This window comes from Coregonus clupeaformis, chromosome 14 (genome assembly GCF_020615455.1).
Source record: "Coregonus clupeaformis isolate EN_2021a chromosome 14, ASM2061545v1, whole genome shotgun sequence".
Lineage (NCBI taxonomy): Eukaryota > Metazoa > Chordata > Actinopteri > Salmoniformes > Salmonidae > Coregonus > Coregonus clupeaformis.
The window spans coordinates 7,374,938-7,393,265 of NC_059205.1; the positions used below are offsets into that span (position 1 = coordinate 7,374,938).

At 46.8% G+C, this 18,328-nt stretch overlaps 1 protein-coding gene across 1 annotated transcript in view; it reads right to left on the minus strand.

The window, feature by feature from the left end:
- Positions 1-18,328, minus strand: part of LOC121580581 (cadherin-7-like) — a 144,012-nt gene that overhangs the window by 88,563 nt on the left and 37,121 nt on the right. Inside the window, exon 3 of the mRNA XM_041895537.2 lies at positions 208-502. Within this exon, the coding sequence (XP_041751471.1) occupies positions 208-502 (295 nt within the window). The remainder of the gene's footprint in view (positions 1-207; positions 503-18,328) is intronic.

Here is an 18,328-nt window from a genome sequence, read left to right on the forward strand (position 1 = left end):
GTGGTTGAAATAACGTGTATGAACGAACGTCATTGACATGACGTGGCTGACGTGACTTGGTTGACATGACGTGGTTGAAATAACGTGGTTGAAATGATTTCATTGACATGATGTGTTTGACATGACGTGGTTAAAATGACATCATTCCAACCAGAAACAGTTTTTTGCTCAGTTTTTTGACCCGCCGGGTCACTTGATGTTACTCACCCACCGGGGACATCTCGGGGACTCTGGCTGAGTAGGGCCCGTCCAGGAACTTGGGCTCATTGTCGTTAATATCCTGGACCTTGATGACAAACTCAGACTCTGGTTCCACGGGCAGGTTGGTGTCGCGGTGCCTGGCCTGAGCCCGGAGTGTGTAGTAAGCCTGCTCCTCGCGGTCCAGACGCTTGGTGGCATGTATGTCACCCGTGTTCTCGTCGATGGTGAAGATGGAGGTAGCTCCCTCGCCATTGAGCACATACTTCACCCGCCCTTCACCCTTGTCCACATCCGAGTGCAGCTACAAGGGGGAAGCGCAGAGGTTATAATACAATACAAAACAACAGTGGAAATATGAGATTAATGACACCCCAAAATGGAACCAGTGTCAATATTGAGTTTCTCAATATATCGAATTGATTATTTGAAATAATTCCAGAACTGAATGATAAACAAACACTCCAAACAATCTGGGTTAGTATTCCAGAAAATTTAGTACATTTAGTCATAATATCGCCCAAAATCATTGTTTTAGTGGAAATAGGATTTATTTTGACATCTAGTTCAAACTCCCCGACGACCTTCAAAAGCCATGACATTACCTTACTAAGGGATTGAAGAGTGGCTATGTTTCTCTCTCAGTCCAAACTCCACAGAATAAGGAAATTCTAAACCATTTATTAACAAACACAGTACATACCATTTAACTAATACAGAATAGATACTGTTGAAATGGTTTGATTTGGTAGAACAATACATAAAACAAAACAGATGGGAAATGTGTGTTGAGATTACAGTGAGGGAAAAAGTATTTGATCCCCTGCTGATTTTGTACGTTAGACAACTGACAAAGACATGATCAGTCTATAATTTTAATGGTAGGTTTATTTGAACAGTGAGAGACAGAATAACAACTTAAAAAATCCAGAAAAACACATGTCAAAAATGTTATAAATTGATTTGCATTTTAATGAGGGAAATAAGTATTTGACCCCTCTGCAAAACATGACTTAGTACTTGGTGGCAAAACCCTTGTTGGCAATCACAGAGGTCAGACGTTTCTTGTAGTTGGCCACCAGGTTTGCACACATCTCAGGAGGGATTTTGTCCCACTCCTCTTTGCAGATCTTCTCCAAGTCATTAAGGTTTCGAGGCTGATGTTTGGCAACTCAAACCTTCAGCTCCCTCCACAGATTTTCTATGGGATTAAGGTCTGGAGACTCGCTAGGCCACTCCAGGACCTTAATGTGCTTCTTCTTGAGCCACTCCTTTGTTGCCTTGGCCGTGTGTTTTGGGTCATTGTCATGCTGGAATACCCATCCACGACCCATTTTCAATGCCCTGGCTAAGGGAAGGAGGTTCTCACCCAAGATTTGACGGTACATCGCCCCGTCCATCGTTCCTTTAATGCGGTGAAGTTGTCCTGTCCCCTTAGCAGAAAAACACCCCCAAAGCATAATGTTTCCACCTCCATGTTTGACGGTGGGGATGGTGTTCTTGGGGTCATAGGCAGCATTCCTCCTCCTCCAAGCATGGCGAGTTGAGTTGATGCCAAAGAGCTCCATTTGGTCTCATCTGACCACAACACTTTCACCCAGTTCTCCTCTGAATCATTCAGATGTTCATTGGCAAACTTCAGACGGGCCTGTATATGTGCTTTCTTGAGCAGGGGGACCTTGCGGGCGCTGCAAGATTTCAGTCCTTTACAGCGTAGTGTGTTACCAATTGTTTTCTTGGTGACTATGGTCCCAGCTGCCTTGAGATCATTGACAACAGTGATCTCAAGTTCTGGGCTAATTCAGTTCTGGGCTGATTCCTCACCGTTCTCATGATCATTGCAACTCCACGAGGTGAGATATTGCATGGAGCCCCAGGCCGAGGGAGATTGACAGTTAGTTGTGTTTCTTCCATTTGCGAATAATCGCACCAACTGTTGTCACCTTCTCACCAAGCTGCTTGGCGATGGTCTTGTAGCCCATTCCAGCCTTGTGTAGGTCTACAATCTTGTCCCTGACATCCTTGGAGAGCTCTTTGGTCTTGGCCATGGTGGAGAATTTGGAATCTGATTGATTGATTGCTTCTGTGGACAGGTGTCTTTTATACAGGTAACAAGCTGAGATTAGGACCACTCCCTTTAAGAGTGTGCTCCTAATCTCAGCTCGTTACCTGTATAAAAGACACATGGGAGCCAGAAATCTTTCTGATTGAGAGGGGGTCAAATACTTATTTCCCTCATTAAAATGCAAATCAATTTATAACATTTTTGACATGCGTTTTTCAGGATTTTGTTGTTGTTATTCTGTCTCTTACTGTTCAAATAAACCTACCATTAAAAGTTATAGACTGATCATTTCTTTGTCATTGGGCAAACGTACAAAATCAGAAGGGGATCAAATACTTTTTTTTCCCCTCACTGTATGTTGAGTTGTTCTGTTCTTCTTCTATGCACACCTCAGTCTTTTCACAATCAGATCATTTCTGGAGCACATGAATATCAATTTCCAGCCCTGGTCAAGGATATCCTGTTAAACGCAATACATCAACGTACAACACGCTTTACATTTCTCAGGTACCACTACAGGTGCCCTAGTTTTCGGAGATCTGTTTTAAGAAAATGTGTTTTTCTGTCATTTCTTATTTATTAGAGGTGGTTTACTAAGATATATTTTCACAGCTCAATATTTTGCCTGTGTTCCAACTTCGCTCTTTATTTCCATGGATTTCATTCAAATATAGTCACTGCATCTCAAGTTAAAATGCTAATTTTGGCCAACAAGTCTATTTCAAATCTGACTTCCTGGTGTGAGTTGTTCGAAAGCGCCACACAGTGTTTTTCATATCACATTGGGGATTACTGAGATTTATAATAACTCAATGCTATTAATAAAAGTGCTTTATGTAAAAACCTAAAATCATAGGCCTATGGGTATCTTTGGGTTTGTTTGCATTTCTCAATGGAAAATAATGTTAATGCAATCCATTCTTCCTATCATCTTTGTCTGGAGAATAGAAACAGGCTTCTATATCATATCAAACAGGAAATCTCTGTTGCACTTCTCCCTCCCGACCCCCTTTATGCTATCTTTCTTCCCCCCTCTACCCAGCCACCACCTCTCTTTCTCTCCCTCTGTTTTATATAGAGAAAGATTTTTTCTTTGTCTGAGAAGCTTTATTTAACGCCGGTCTCTTGAGGGGCCTGGGCCACAAACCAGGCCAATAGCTTTTTCTCCCCTTCTATTGAAACCATCCTACTTTTCAGGTCCTCAATCTAACCCTCCAGACTCAGGAGAGTGGTGAGCGGAGAGAGAGAGAGAGGAGAGAGAGAGAGAGAGAGAGAGAGAGAGAGAGAGAGAGAGAGAGAGAGAGAGAGAGAGAGAGAGAGAGAGAGAGAGAGAGAGAGAGAGAGAGAGAGAGAGAGAGAGAGAGAGAGAGAGAGAGAGAGAGAGAGAGAGAGAGAGAGAGAGAGAGAGAGAGAGAGAGAGAGAGAGAGAGAGAGTGAGAGAGAGAGAGAGAGTGGAGAGAGTGGGGAGAGAGAGAGAGAGAGAGAGAGAGAGAGAGAGAGAGAGTGGAGAGAGAGAGAGAGAGAGAGAGAGAGAGAGAGAGAGAGAGAGAGAGAGAGAGAGAGAGAGTGAGAGAGAGAGAGAGAGAGAGAGAGAGAGAGAGAGAGAGAGAGAGAGAGAGAGAGAGAGAGAGAGAGAGAGAGAGAGAGAGAGAGAGTGGAGAGAGAGAGAGAGAGAGAGAGAGTGGAGAGAGAGAGAGAGAGAGAGAGTGTGTGTTTGGGGGACAGGGTTGTATTTTGTTCTGTGTTCTGCTCAGTCTGTGTATATACAGTATTGAACCAGGGAGAAAAACACAGAAGTCCATTCCATAACCGCCTTACTCTCTATGGGCAAAGGCTTGCAGTCTCAATAACAAGACAGTCTCCATGGCATAGCTCAATGCTGTTTTCTAAGTGACTGCCCCATAGCTGCTTAAATTGCACTGCACGGCATCTTAGTGCCAAGCTTAGTGCCAAACTGTAATGTCTGGCTGCTGCTGAATTTAAACGTAGAACTGTTTCTGCTTTAGTTTGCTTTAGTTTTCAGCTATTGGGTTATTTGTTCAAAGTTGCTCAAAGGTTTTGAGAGTTCTGAATAGGTGAGGGGATCAATTCCGTCAAGGCCACATTGCAGTTAGCGCAGTAGAATATCAATACAGCATCTGAAACTGAAGAATGCTTTTGGATGCTGCCAAAATAGCTAGCAGACATTGTTCCTAATAGGTAGATACTGTACCTTCAGTTTTCCTCAAATACAACATGTTTGCAAGGGCTATAGTTGTGCAAACAAAAACAGGGAAGGAACACTTCTGAGATTTGAGGGGTGTTTCCCAACTGATGTGAAAAAAATATATGTAAAAAAAAATAATTGCAGACCAAGAGTTAAGAAAACATAGCACACCACCCTCTGAATGTTTTTAAATAATCATGTAAATAAGTAATCATAACGAGGCCAGATATTCAGCCTCTCATGATGAGTCCTCACAATCATCATCTTTATTCAGGGGAAAAACCCTCCCGGGAATTAACACATTCCGTTTACAATTCTAACATGTTCCATGGCATGTGAAATGACTTAATAATGTTTCAATACATTTGGAATACAAATACATGCTCTCAAGACAAATTGTTTTGTGTAATTACAATAAACTGTGTTATTGTGTAATTATTGTAAATATTGTATTTTTCAACATGTTTTGAAACGTACATTTCTGGTAGGGAACATACAGCAGCTGTCATGTGCTGCGATTGTGTAGAGCTTTTTTCTCTTGAACAGGTTCACTGAGTTACAAATGTATCTCAGTTTAGGATCTATCCATTTAGGATGCTCCGGTCCTCAGTTTATGATCTATCCATTTAGGATGCTTCGGTACTCAGTTTAGGATAGGGCTTTGGCGGTCATGGAATTTTGTTAGCGGGTAACTGTAATGCAAATGACTGCCAGTCTCACAGTAATTGACCCAAATTAACATAAACAGGTTTAGCATCACCGGGCTTCCACGCATACAAGCTATATACAGTATACGATTTTATAGTAAGAAGAATTAAGTGAACATAGCTGAATATTAAATAGAAAGGATATTGTTCTGAAACGATTGCAGAGCGAGAGACAAATGTGTGTACATGGAGCGGCTGTTCTGTGTTGGGCATAAAAGGGAGAATTTGAAAAACAGGTCCTGTATACTTAATTTAGAGTTAATTGGCATCTTTAGTTGTGATAGGTCTACAAACCTCTCAATGTCTTAGAAATCAAAACACATGGGCCACTCTACAATACATATATATATATATACACAACTCTACGGTATATGGGCTGCATGATGCTCCTCTATATTGATGATTTGGAAAAAGTCGCAAAAAAGGCACGCGCTCTGTTCCTTGCACTTCCTGCGGAGAAAGAGAGAAAATTGCTCTGCTTGTGTAGCAAGGAGATATCTAATCAATGGAAGATGGAATTAAAATGACAAAACTAAAAGTGAAATGAGAAGCAAAGGCTACAACGACCGAAATCTAAAGTGCTAAACTGCTACTTAATAATCTGAATGGAGTTCTTGTTATTTGTATCTGTAGGACGGGGAGAAGCGCAGTAACGTTATGAAGGCTAGCCTCAATTAGCCTAGCTGGCTAGCTAGCTTAACTAGCTTCTCTCGGTTTGATGCAGTCGAGACAGGTACTATGTAATCAGATGAGATGAATAACTAGCAATAAGTTTGCCTACCAGTGCGAGTTAACAATTCTCTCTTTCTCTCTCTCCCTCTCTCTCTCTGTGTGCCTGCTCCCGTGTCACTCACAGTGACCCCCCCCACACACGGCCCCTCCCCTGCTCGCTCTGTTTCTCTCCCTCTGCCTTGCTCCCCTCCGGTTAATGAAGTACCAAAACAGATGCTTCCCTCACTCGGATCGAACCGGGTGTGGACCCGACCGGGTCTCTATGTTTAAAACATGTATTTGAGCATATTGTGTCCGGCTGGGAAATCCCCGGGTCCATTTCAGAACGGGACGTCTAACTCCCATCACCATTTATCCTCATAATTCAGATTATTCTAATTCAATCATGAAATGTTTAGAGTGATTAGAGGGGACAATAGAGCGCTGAGTAGCAGGCCATGCATTAGCGACCTGGTGGCCGTTAGCGAGTTGGGTACTACCAACGCATTAGCGCCATTCATGTAGGCCTACAGAGCACAGAATAGGAGGATATTACCGTGACTCAGCGGTCCGGTGACTCATAACTGCCGGTGTGCCGGTAATCCGGTCACCGCAACAGCCCTAGTTCAGGGTCTATCCCTTTAGGATGCTCAGGTCATGTCAGAAAATATCTGAGACTGCACAGAGTAGGACCAGGCTCATGTCTGTCATTCTTCCAAGTCTAGTGGGTCAAACCCTGTCTTTGAGATCTCTTTGTAGTCATCTCCTACCATTACACAGGACAGACGCACTAGAAACTGTATCACAATGTCACATCTGAGGATAATATCTACCATCTGCTTAGAAAAAGGCCCACCAGAAAGGATGAATAGAAACCCATACCAAATGCAAGTTTGCGGTGGCTCAAAGAAAACAAAATGGGTTAGTGTTAAATGTAGGTAAACAAAAGCATGGCGACAGAAGTTAGTTGCTTTATATCTGCCACAGGGAATGTAAACAACAGATTTCAGACTATAGAATGATTGTACAAATGTAAATCCAGACACAAACATACCACTGTGGAGAAACATCACACTGGACCAAAAAAGGGTTTAGGTAACTCATGTATTTTTTATTGTGATTTTTTTAAACCCTGAATGTTTCCACATTATTTCAACAGAACAAATTAACATAATGGTATTGTAATTAAGTGGCTTTTTGATTGAATGTGACAATTTCAATTCATTTCCTGAATTGACAGAAAAGGAACCTGAATTGATAGAATGGGACTGAATTGACAGAATGGTACCTGAATGGACAGAATGGAACCTGAATTGACATAATGGTCCCTGATTTGACAGAATAGTTACCTGAATTGACAGAATGGTTACCTGAATTGACAGAATGGTTACTTGAAGTGACAGAATGGATCCTGAAATGACAGAATGGTCCCTGATTTGACAGAATAGTTACCTGAATTGACAGAATGGTTACCTGAATTGACAGAATGGTTACTTGAAGTGACAGAATGGATCCTAAAATGACAGAATGGTTACCTGAATTGAAATAATGGTTACCTGAATTGACAGAATGGTTACTTGAATTGACAGAATGGAACTTGAATTGACAGAATGATTACCTGAATTGACAGAATGGTTACTTGAATTGACAGAATGGAACCTGAATTGACTGAATGGTTACCTGAATTGACATAATGGTTACCTGAATTGACAGAATGGAACCTGAATTGAAAGAATGGACTCTGAATTGACAGAATGGACCCTGAATTGACAGAATGGAACCTGAATTGACAGAATGGAACCTGAATTGACAAAATGGAACCTGAATTGACCACAACGCTTCAGTAAACACCCAGCGTCCTCAAATGACCCAAAGACGACCACCTCAGAGTGATATTATAAATTATACTATATTTACCCCATGGCTATTTATATATATATATATTATACTATATTTACCCCATGGCTATTTATATATATATTATACTATATTTACCCCATGGCGTTTGTGCGTACCTACGGTGTGTGTCTGTCTGTGTGTGTTCATGTGCGTGTGTATGTGTGGGTCTATATCTGTGTGTATATATGTGTGTGTGTGTATGTATGTGTGTGTGTGTGTGTGTGTGTGTGTGTGTGTGTGTGTGTGTGTGTGTGTGTGTGTGTATGTGTGTGTGTGTGTGTGTGTGTGTGTGTGTGAGTGTGTGTGTGTGTGTGTGTGTGTGTGCGTCTATCAAACGCAGCATATAGCAACAGAGATAAAGGGTGACAATTGAACCAGGCCTTTACAAGCCTCATTTGTCCACTGGTGGCGAACACCAATTACGCCAGCGAGATTACAAACCCAGCTTGTTTCAGACACACTCATTTAGTGTTCATCTGTCTCACTTCCTGTATCGTGGCTAACCCTACATCTCAACCGTCCCCTCCACAACTAACCCTAAATCTCAACCGTCCCCCGCCGCAAATGTCACCCGATTAAGGAATATGTTGTGGAGCTGTCTCGCCTGCCAGCACACATCAATTACCAGTCTCTGACTGCTGGCCGTTTCCCCGCCCAATGAGTGTCCCTGTTCGCCAGCACATTAACCCTCCTAACAAATCAGGGGCGTCGAAATGCATGTCATATCCTGAGTGATGGGCTTGTCGTCGGGTCGAGTTTGGCCGGTCGCCCTCCCAGACGGTGATTTTGTTTAGGACAATTCAATTACGGTCGGCTGAGACGGAGACCATACAGGTGGCGGCCCTAATTCAATACTTAGACTCAATCATCCCCCTTTATTTAAAGGACGTCTTCTAACAAAAACTGCTAAACTTTACTATGTAATTGCAAAGTATTTACTAAAGTAATATGCAACAACAATTTGTAACAGTAGTAATAACAGTGCTATTATATACTAAGAGTAACTTACGGTAACGTGGTACTATCTCTCATAGGAGAGGTGAAGAAGTTACTGTCTACAGCAACCTTATGGTAGGGTAATGGTTAGCACGCTAGGTAAGGAAGTATGAAGTTATTTTGTGGAAAGTTCTGTTTGCTTCTTTGTGTCCCAGGTCAGGCAGACAGGGGTATAGTATACAGATTACTTTGAAAGTAACTAATGTAACAGGTTTTACTAGCAATGATTGCGATATGTAAATGACAAATATGTTTAAATGTAACCTCATTCCCATCACGAAAACATTTTCAAACTGCTCCAACAGTAGTCCTACTATTGTTATTCCCACTGGTGGAAGCCATGTTCAGAAAGTTAAAAGTGGAAGTTCACAATAAATTACATTTTCGACAATACCTTGGTTACAATCTCTCACACTCATAGGAAACAAACAGAGACATGACCAATCAAAAAGTATATTTCCCAAATTAATTTGACAAGTTAGCAGAATCACAAAATAATGAGTGTGTCAGTTCATGCTGAAACAGGAAAGGGCCTTCCCCAAACTGTTGCCTCAAAAGTTGGAAGCACAGAATCGTCTAGAATGTCATTGTATGCTGTAGCGTTAAGATTTCCCTTCACTGGAACTAAGGGGCCTAGCCTGAACCATGAAAAACAGCCCCAGACCATTAGTCCTCCTCCACCAAACTTTACAGTTAGCACTATGCATCCTGGCATCTGCCAAACCCAGATTAATCTGTTGGACTGCCAGACGGTGAAGCGTGATTCATCACTCCAGAGAACGTGTTTCCACTGCTCCAGAGTCCAATGGCGGTGAGATTCACACCACTCCAGCCGACACTTGGAATTGCGCATGGTGATCTTAGGCTTGTGTGTGGCTGCTCGGCCATGGAAACCCATTTCATGAAGCTCCAGACGAACAGTTATTGTGCTGACGTTGCTTCCAGAGGCAGTTTGGAACTCGGTAGTGAGTGTTGCAACCGAGGACAGACGATTTTTACGCACTACGCGCTTCAGAACTCGGCGGTCCCGTTCTGTGAGCTTGTGTGGCCTACCATGACGGTGCCACGTTGAAAGTCACTGAGCTCTTCAGTAAGGCCATTCTACTGCCAGTGTTTGTCTATGGAGATTGCATGGGTGTGTGCTAAATGTTATACACCTGTCAGCAACGGGTGTGGCTGAAATAGCAGAATCACCAAATTTGAAGGGGTGTCCACATACTTTTGTATATATAGAGTATCTTCATAATATGCGTGGGAAAGCTGGGAAGCAGTTGTTTGTGTCTGAATCTGAATAGGGCTGCTGTGTAACCAAGCGGTAGGTTTGTCTCCTTATTGGCATTATTAGCATACTCTGTCATTTATGAACGAGCCTTTCGCTGACATGATGGCGGATGAAGACAATAGGCTTGGGCCAAGAACAGCCCCCCTTGTTTACCACCACTAGCATGTATTCAAACACAGATTCTTATATCTACTTGTTTGACACGTCCGTGTATACAGCAAGCCTCCGACTCCCCTGTGCCTTGAAAATACCCAGCAATTTAAGCTATCTAAAAAGGTGCTATCTAGAACCTAAAAGGGTTCTTTGGGTGTCCCCATAGGAGAACCTTTTGAATAACCCTTTTCGTTTGAGGTAGAACCCTGTTGGGTTCAATGTAGAACCCTGTTCTACATGGAACCCAAAAGAGTTCTACCTGGAACCAAAAAGGTTTTTACCTGGAACAGCCAAAGAACGCTTTTGGAACCCTTTTCTCTAAGAGTGTAGTGCCTCAGCTTATTGTGTTATGGAGGAGAGAGACAGAGAGAGAGAGAGAGAGAGAGAGAGAGAGAGAGAGAGAGAGAGAGAGAGAGAGAGAGAGAGAGAGAGAGAGAGAGAGAGAGAGAGAGAGAGAGAGAGAGAGAGAGAGAGAGAGAGAGAGAGAGAGAGAGAGAGAGAGAGAGAGAGAGAGAGAGAGAGAGGCCTTGAGAAAGAGATACAGACAGAGGAGAAAGAGAGAGGGAGACCCAGAGAGAAAGAGAGAGAGATGGAGAGAAGAAAGAATGCTTGACATTTCAGGGCCTCTCCTCATCTCACTTTCAAGTCTTTGTTCATAACATCTAACAATAAACGACAGATCCAGGACGGAGATTGGCTCCCGCTGCCTCCCTCCGCTCTGAGCTCAGGTGGAGAAGCGTCTCCACATTTCATAATTTTATTTTCAGTCTGACGGAGAGCCCCTCGTTCCTAAATAGACAGACATATCTGAAAGAGCCAAAATAATTACCCCAGCACACCTCCAGGTTCTTAGCAGACCTGGGTTTAAATACTATTTGAAATCTTTCAAATTCTTAAACTTGGCTTGATTGGGCTTGCCTGGTGCAATGGAACCAATAGAATAGTCGCAAAACCGCAAACCCCACCCATTTAGCATCTCCAGGCAGGCTAAAGCATTCAAAGTATTTGAATAATTTCAAAAAAGTATTTGAACCCTGGGGGAAAGGATTTTATTTGAATTTGATAGCTTCAGATTGATTCACTGGACTTTTGTGTGCTTGCAGTCTCATTGTCTGAAATTCTTTCGGCATATATTTTAGGGGGTGAATTAATGAACGCTTCAAGAGTGCTAGCTATATAAATGCAAATAGTATTGTATTGCTTTGTGGTACTGCTCCATTCCAAAGATTTTTCCCTTTTATCATTGGCGGTAGAATCAGAAATGTCTCATACCGTTTTAAATTAAACGAGCTTGTTCATGCCACAGCCACCAGCCCATCTACCTAATTATATCAAAGGCAGACTATTCATTTCTCCATTATTAGGTTGTGAGTGTGTGTGTGTGTGTCAGTGTGTTGTGTGTCTGTGTGTTTGCCAGTTTGTGTGTGTGTGTGTGTGTGTGTCAGTGTGTCAGTGTGTATGTGTGTGTGTTTGCCAGTTTGTGTGTGTGTGTGTGTGTGTGTGTCAGTGTGTGTGTGTGTGTGTGTGTGTGTGTGTGTGTGTGTGTGTGTGTGTGTTGTGTCTCTGTGAGAGTGAATGGCTGTTGCGGCGGCACTCGAAGGTGAGCCAGGAGAAAGTGCTGGTGATTGCCAACCTGATGACTTTCATCTGCTGCTCTATTAAATGGTGAAGCAAACCAGAGACTGGTGGAACAAAACAGAGACTGGTGGAGCAAACCAGAGACTGGTGGAGCAAACCAGAGACTGGTGGAGCAAACCAGAAACTGGTGGAGAAAACCAGGGACTGGTGGAGCAAACCAGAGATTGGTGGAGCAAACCAGGGACTGGGTGTGTGTGTGTGTGTGTGTGTGTGTGTGTGTGTGTGTGTGTGTGTGTGTGTGTGTGTGTGTGTGTGTGTGTGTGTGTGTGTGTATGTGTGTGTCTGTGTGTGTCTGAGTGTGTTGTGTCTCTATGAGAGTGAATGGCTGTTGCGGCGGCACTCGAAGGTGAACCAGGAGAAAGTGCTGGTGATTGCCAGTCTCATGACTTTCATCTGCTGCTCTGATAAATGGTGAAGCAAACCTGAGACTGGAGTAGCCCAGAGACTGGTGGAGCAAACCAGAGACTAGTGGAGAAAACCAGGTACTGGTGGAGCAAACCAGAAACTGGTGGAGCAAACCAGAGACTGGTGGAGCAAACCAGGGACTGGTGGAGAAAACCGGGGACTGGTGGAGCAAACCAGAGACTGGTGGAGCAAACCAGAGACTGGTGGAGTAGCCCAGAGACTGGTGGAGCAAACCAGGGACTGGTGGAGTAGCCCAGAGACTGTTGGAGCAAACCAGAGACTGGTGGAGCAAACCAGAGACTGGTGGAGAAAACCAGGGACTGGTGGAGCAAACCAGAGACTGGTGGAGAACCCCAGAGACTAGTGGAGAAAACCAGGGTCTGGTGGAGAACCCCAGAGACTGATGGAGAAAACCAGGGACTGGTGGAGAACCCCAGAGACTGGTGGAGCAAACTAGAGACTGGTGGAGCAACCCAGGGACTGGTGGTGCAAACCAGGGATTGGTGGAGAACCCCAGAGACTGGTGGAGAAAACCAGGGACTGGTTGAGAACCCCAGAGACTGGTGGAGAAAACCAGAGATTGGTGGAGAACCCCAGAGACTGGTGGAGAATACCAGGGACTGGTGGAGAACCCCAGAGACTGGTGGAGAAAACCAGGGACTGGTGGAGAACCCCAGAGACTGGTGGAGAAAACCAGGGACTGGTGGAGTAGCCCAGAGACTAATGGAGAAAACCAGGGACTGGTGGAGTAGCCAAGAGACTGGTGGAGCAAACCAGAGACTGGTGGAGCAATCCAGAGACTGGTGGAGCAAACCAGGGACTGGAGTAGCCCAGAGACAAGTGGAGCAACCAGAGGCTGGTGAAGAAAACCAGGGACTGGTGGAGAACCCCAGAGACTGGTGGAGCAAACCAGGGACTGGTGGAGTAGCCCAGAGACTGGTGGAGCATACCAGAGACTGGTGGCGTAAACAAGAGACTGTTGGAGTAGCCCAGAGACTGGTGGAGCAAACCAGAGACTGGTGGAGCAAACCAGGGACTGGTGGAGGAGCCCAGAGACTGGTGGAGTAGCCCAGAAACTGGTGAAGCAAACCAGAGACTGGTGGCGCAAACCAGAGACTGGTGGAGCAAACCAGGGACTGTTGGAGCAAACCAGGGACTGGTGGAGAACCCCAGAGACTGGTGGAGAAAACCAGGGACTGGTGGAGAACCCCAGAGACTGGTGGAGAACGCCAGAGACTGGTGGAGCAAACCAGAGACTGGTGGAGCAAACCAGGGACTGGTGGAGCAAACCAGGGATTGGTAGAGAACCCCAGAGACTGGTGGAGAAAACCAGGGACTGGTGGAGAACTCCAGAGACTGGTGGAGAAAACAAGGGACTGGTGGAGAACCCCAGAGACTGGTGGAGAAAACCAGGGACTGGTGGAGTAGCCCAGAGACTGGTGGAGAAAACCATGGACTGGTGGAGTAGCCCAGAGACTGGTGGAGCAAACCAGAGACTGGTGGAGCAAACCAGAGACTGGTGGAGCAAACCAGGGACTGGAGTAGCCCAGAGACAAGTGGAGCAACCAGAGACTGGTGGAGCAGCCCAGGGACTGGTGGAGAACCCCAGAGACTGGTGGAGCATACCAGAGACTGGTGGCGCAAACCAGAGACTGGTGGAGTAGCCCAGAGACTGGTGGAGTAGTCCAGAGTCTGGTGGAGCAAACCAGACACTAATGGAGTAGCCCAGAAACTGGTGGAGTAGCTCCGGGACTGGTGGAGAAGCCCAGCGACTGGTGGAGCAAACCAGGGACTGGTGGAGTAGCCCAGAGACTGGTGGAGTAGCCCAGAGACTGGTGGAGCAAACCAGAGACTGGTGGAGTAGTCCAGAGACTGGTGGAGTAGCCCAGAGTTTGGTGGAGCAAACCAGAGACTGGTGGAGTAGCCCAGAGACTGGTGGAGCAGCCCAGAGACTGGTGGAGCAAACCAGAGACTGGTGGAGCAAACCAGAGACTGGTGGAGCAAATCAGGGACTGGTGGAGCAAACCAGAGACTGGTGGAACAAACCAGAGACTGGTGGAGCAGCGCAGGGTCTGGTGGAGCAAACCAGGGACTGGTGAAGCAAACCAGAGACTGGTGGAGCAAATCAGGGACTGGTGGAGCAAACCAGAGACTGGTAGAGCAAACCAGAGACTGGTGGAGCAGCCCAGAGACTGGTGGAGCAAACCAGGGACTGGTGGAGCAAACCAGAGACTGGTGGAGCAAATCAGGGACTGGTGGAGCAAACCAGGGACTGGTGAAGCAAACCAGAGACTGGTGGAGCAAATCAGGGACTGGTGGAGCAAACCAGAGACTGGTAGAGCAAACCAGAGACTGGTGGAGCAAACCAGGGACTGGTGGAGCAAACCAGGGACTGGTGGAGCAAACCAGAGACTGGTGGAGAATCCCAGAGACTGGTGGAGAAAACCAGGGACTGGTGGAGTAGCCCAGAGACTGGTGGAGAAAACCATGGACTGGTGGAGTAGCCCAGAGACTGGTGGAGCAAACCAGAGACTGGTGGAGCAAACCAGAGACTGGTGGAGCAAACCAGGGACTGGAGTAGCCCAGAGACAAGTGGAGCAACCAGAGACTGGTGGAGCAGCCCAGGGACTGGTGGAGAACCCCAGAGACTGGTGGAGCATACCAGAGACTGGTGGCGCAAACCAGAGACTGGTGGAGTAGCCCAGAGACTGGTGGAGTAGTCCAGAGTCTGGTGGAGCAAACCAGACACTAATGGAGTAGCCCAGAAACTGGTGGAGTAGCTCCGAGACTGGTGGAGAAGCCCAGCGACTGGTGGAGCAAACCAGGGACTGGTGGAGTAGCCCAGAGCCTGGTGGAGTAGCCCAGAGACTGGTGGAGCAAACCAGAGACTGGTGGAGTAGTCCAGATACTGGTGGAGTAGCCCAGAGTTTGGTGGAGCAAACCAGAGACTGGTGGAGTAGCCCAGAGACTGGTGGAGCAGCCCAGAGACTGGTGGAGCAAACCAGAGACTGGTGGAGCAAACCAGAGACTGGTGGAGCAAATCAGGGACTGGTGGAGCAAACCAGAGACTGGTGGAACAAACCAGAGACTGGTGGAGCAGCGCAGGGTCTGGTGGAGCAAACCAGGGACTGGTGAAGCAAACCAGAGACTGGTGGAGCAAATCAGGGACTGGTGGAGCAAACCAGAGACTGGTAGAGCAAACCAGAGACTGGTGGAGCAAACCAGGGACTGGTGGAGCAAACCAGGGACTGGTGGAGCAAACCAGAGACTGGTGGAGAATCCCAGAGACTGGTGGAGCAAACCAGGGACTGGTGGAGCAAACCAGACTGGTGTGTATTTGTGTGTGTGTGTGTGTGTGTGTGTTTGTGTGTGTGTGTGTGTGTGTGTGTGTGTGTTTGTGTGTGTGTGTGTGTGTGACTGTGTGTGTGTGTGTGTGTTGTGTCTCTGTGAGAGTGAATGGCTGTTGCGGCGGCACTCGAAGGTGAGCCAGGAGAAAGTGCTGGTGATTGCCAGTCTCATGACTTTCATCTGCTGCTCTATTAAATGGTGAAGCAAACCAGAGACTGGTGGAACAAACCAGAGACTGGTGGATCAAACCAGAAACTGGTGGAGCAAACCAGGGACTGGTGGAGCAAACCAGAGACTGGTGGAGCAAACCAGGGACTGGTGGAGCAAACCAGGGATTGGTGGAGAACCCCAGAGACTGGTGGAGAAAACCAGGGACTGGTGGAGAACCCCAGAGACTGGTAGAGAAAACCAGGGACTGGTGGAGAACCCCAGAGACTGGTGGAGCAAACCAGGGACAGGAGTAGCCCAGAGACAAGTGGAGCAACCAGAGACTGGTGGATCAAACCAGGGACTGTTGGAGAACCCCAGAGACTGATGGAGCAAACCAGGGACTGGTGGAGTAGCCCAGAGACTGGTGGAGCATACCAGAGACTGGTGGCGCAAACCAGAGGCTGTTGGAGTAGCCCAGAGACTGGTGGAGTAGTCCAGAGTCAAGTGGAGCAAACCAGAGACTGGTGGAGTTGCCCAGAAACTGTGAAGTAGCTCCGAGACTGGTGGAACAGCCCATCGACTGGTGGAGCAAACCATGGACTGGTGGAGTATCCCAGAGACTGGTGGAGCAAACCAGAGACTGGTGGAGTAGCCCAGAGTCTGGTGGAGTAGCCCAGAGACTGGTGGAGTAGCCCAGAGACTGGTGGAGCAGCCCAGAGACTGTTGGAGCAAACCAGGGACTGGTAGATCAAACCAGAGACTGGTGGGCAAATCAGGGACTGGTGGAGCAAACCAGAGACTGGTGGAGCAAACCAGAGACTGGTGGAGCAAACCAGGGACTGGTGGATCAGCCCAGGGACTGGTGGAGCAAACCAGGGACTGGTGGAGCAAACCAGAGACTGGTGGAGCAAACCAGAGACTGGTGGAGCAAACCAGAGACTGGTGGAGGAGCCCAGGGACTGGTGGAGCAAACCAGGGACTGGTGGAGCAAACCAGAGACTGGTGGAGCAAACCAGAGACTGGTGGAGCAAACCAGAGACTGGTGGAGCAGCCCAGGGACTGGTGGAGCAAACCAGGGACTGGTGGAGCAAACCAGAGACTGGTGGAGCAAACCAGAGACTGGTGGAGGAGCCCAGGGACTGGTGGAGCAAACCAGGGACTGGTGGAGCAAACCAGAGACTGGTGGAGCAAACCAGAGACTGGTGGAGCAAACCAGAGACTGGTGGAGCAGCCCAGAGACTGGCAGCTACATTAAAGACCCAGCGTTGCATTTAATTAACAAACACATGTTGGGAAACACTCCAAAGAGGATTTTGGGGTGGGGAGAGAGCTTGTTGATCCCGAACATGAATTGAACTAAGGGAGCACTTTTTTCACTTTTGATTTATTTTAATACCCTACCATCTCAGTTTGTTTTATTTCATGTTTCTGCAAATCACGGTGAGAGGTTGGAATCATTAATGTGGTGAGGGTGAGAGAGTGAGAGGGAGGAATCATTAATGTGGTGAGGGTGAGAGAGTGAGAGGGGAGAATCATTAATGTGGTGAGGGTGAGAGAGTGAGAGGGGAGAATAATTAATGTGGTGAGTGTGAGAGAGTGAGAGGGGGGAATAATTAATGTGGTGAGGGTGAGAGAGCGAGAGGGGGGAATCATTAATGTGGTGAGGGTGAGAGAGTGAGAGGAGGGAATCATTAATGTGCTGAATGTTAGAGGGGGGGAAAGGAGTAGGGAGTAGGGAATGACATGCTTTTTTTCCAGTGGTGGTGAGGAGGCTTGCTTCAATTGGCTAAACGCTGGAGCAGTGGAGGCTGCTGAGGGGAGGACGGCGCATAATAATGGTGTAACGGAGCAAATGGAATGACATCATCATCAAACAGACCATGTGTTTGATGTATTTGATACCATTCCACCCATTCCTCTCCAGCCATTACCACGAGCCCATCCTCCCCAATTAAGGTTCCACCAACCTCCTGTACTCTGGAGTTGGGGTAGAGGGAAGCTGGGAGGGTGGGGCTTGTGTGGTGTGGCTTGTTGGGAGGGAGGGAGGGAGGGAGGGAAGAGGGGATGCCAAATAAGCGTTTCCCCGCCTGGTCCTAATTGTGTGTCGGGATGTTTTTGGCAGCAACAGGAAATGCTAACAGACTGCAGAGGCTGGCCCTGTAGATTCCCAGACTCTCCTCCTCCTCGCTTTCAAAGGATCCACTGCAATTAAACCTGGATTCAAATGGCTTCTCCTCTGGAGTGACCCGGCCATCAAGGGGAGGATAGGGGAAAATGGCTTCTCCTCTGAAGTGACCCGGCCATCAAGGGGAGGATAGGGGAAATTGGCTTCTCCTCTGGAGTGACTTGGCCATCAAGGGGAGGATAGGGGAAAATGGCTTCTCCTCTGAAGTGACCCGGCCATCAAGGGGAGGATAGGGGAAATTGGCTTCTCCTCTGGAGTGACTTGGCCATCAAGGGGAGGATAGGGGAAATTGGCTTCTCCTCTGGAGTGACTTGGCCATCAAGGGGAGGATAGGGTAAAATGGCTTCTCCTCTGAAGTGACCCGGCCATCAAGGGGAGGATAGGG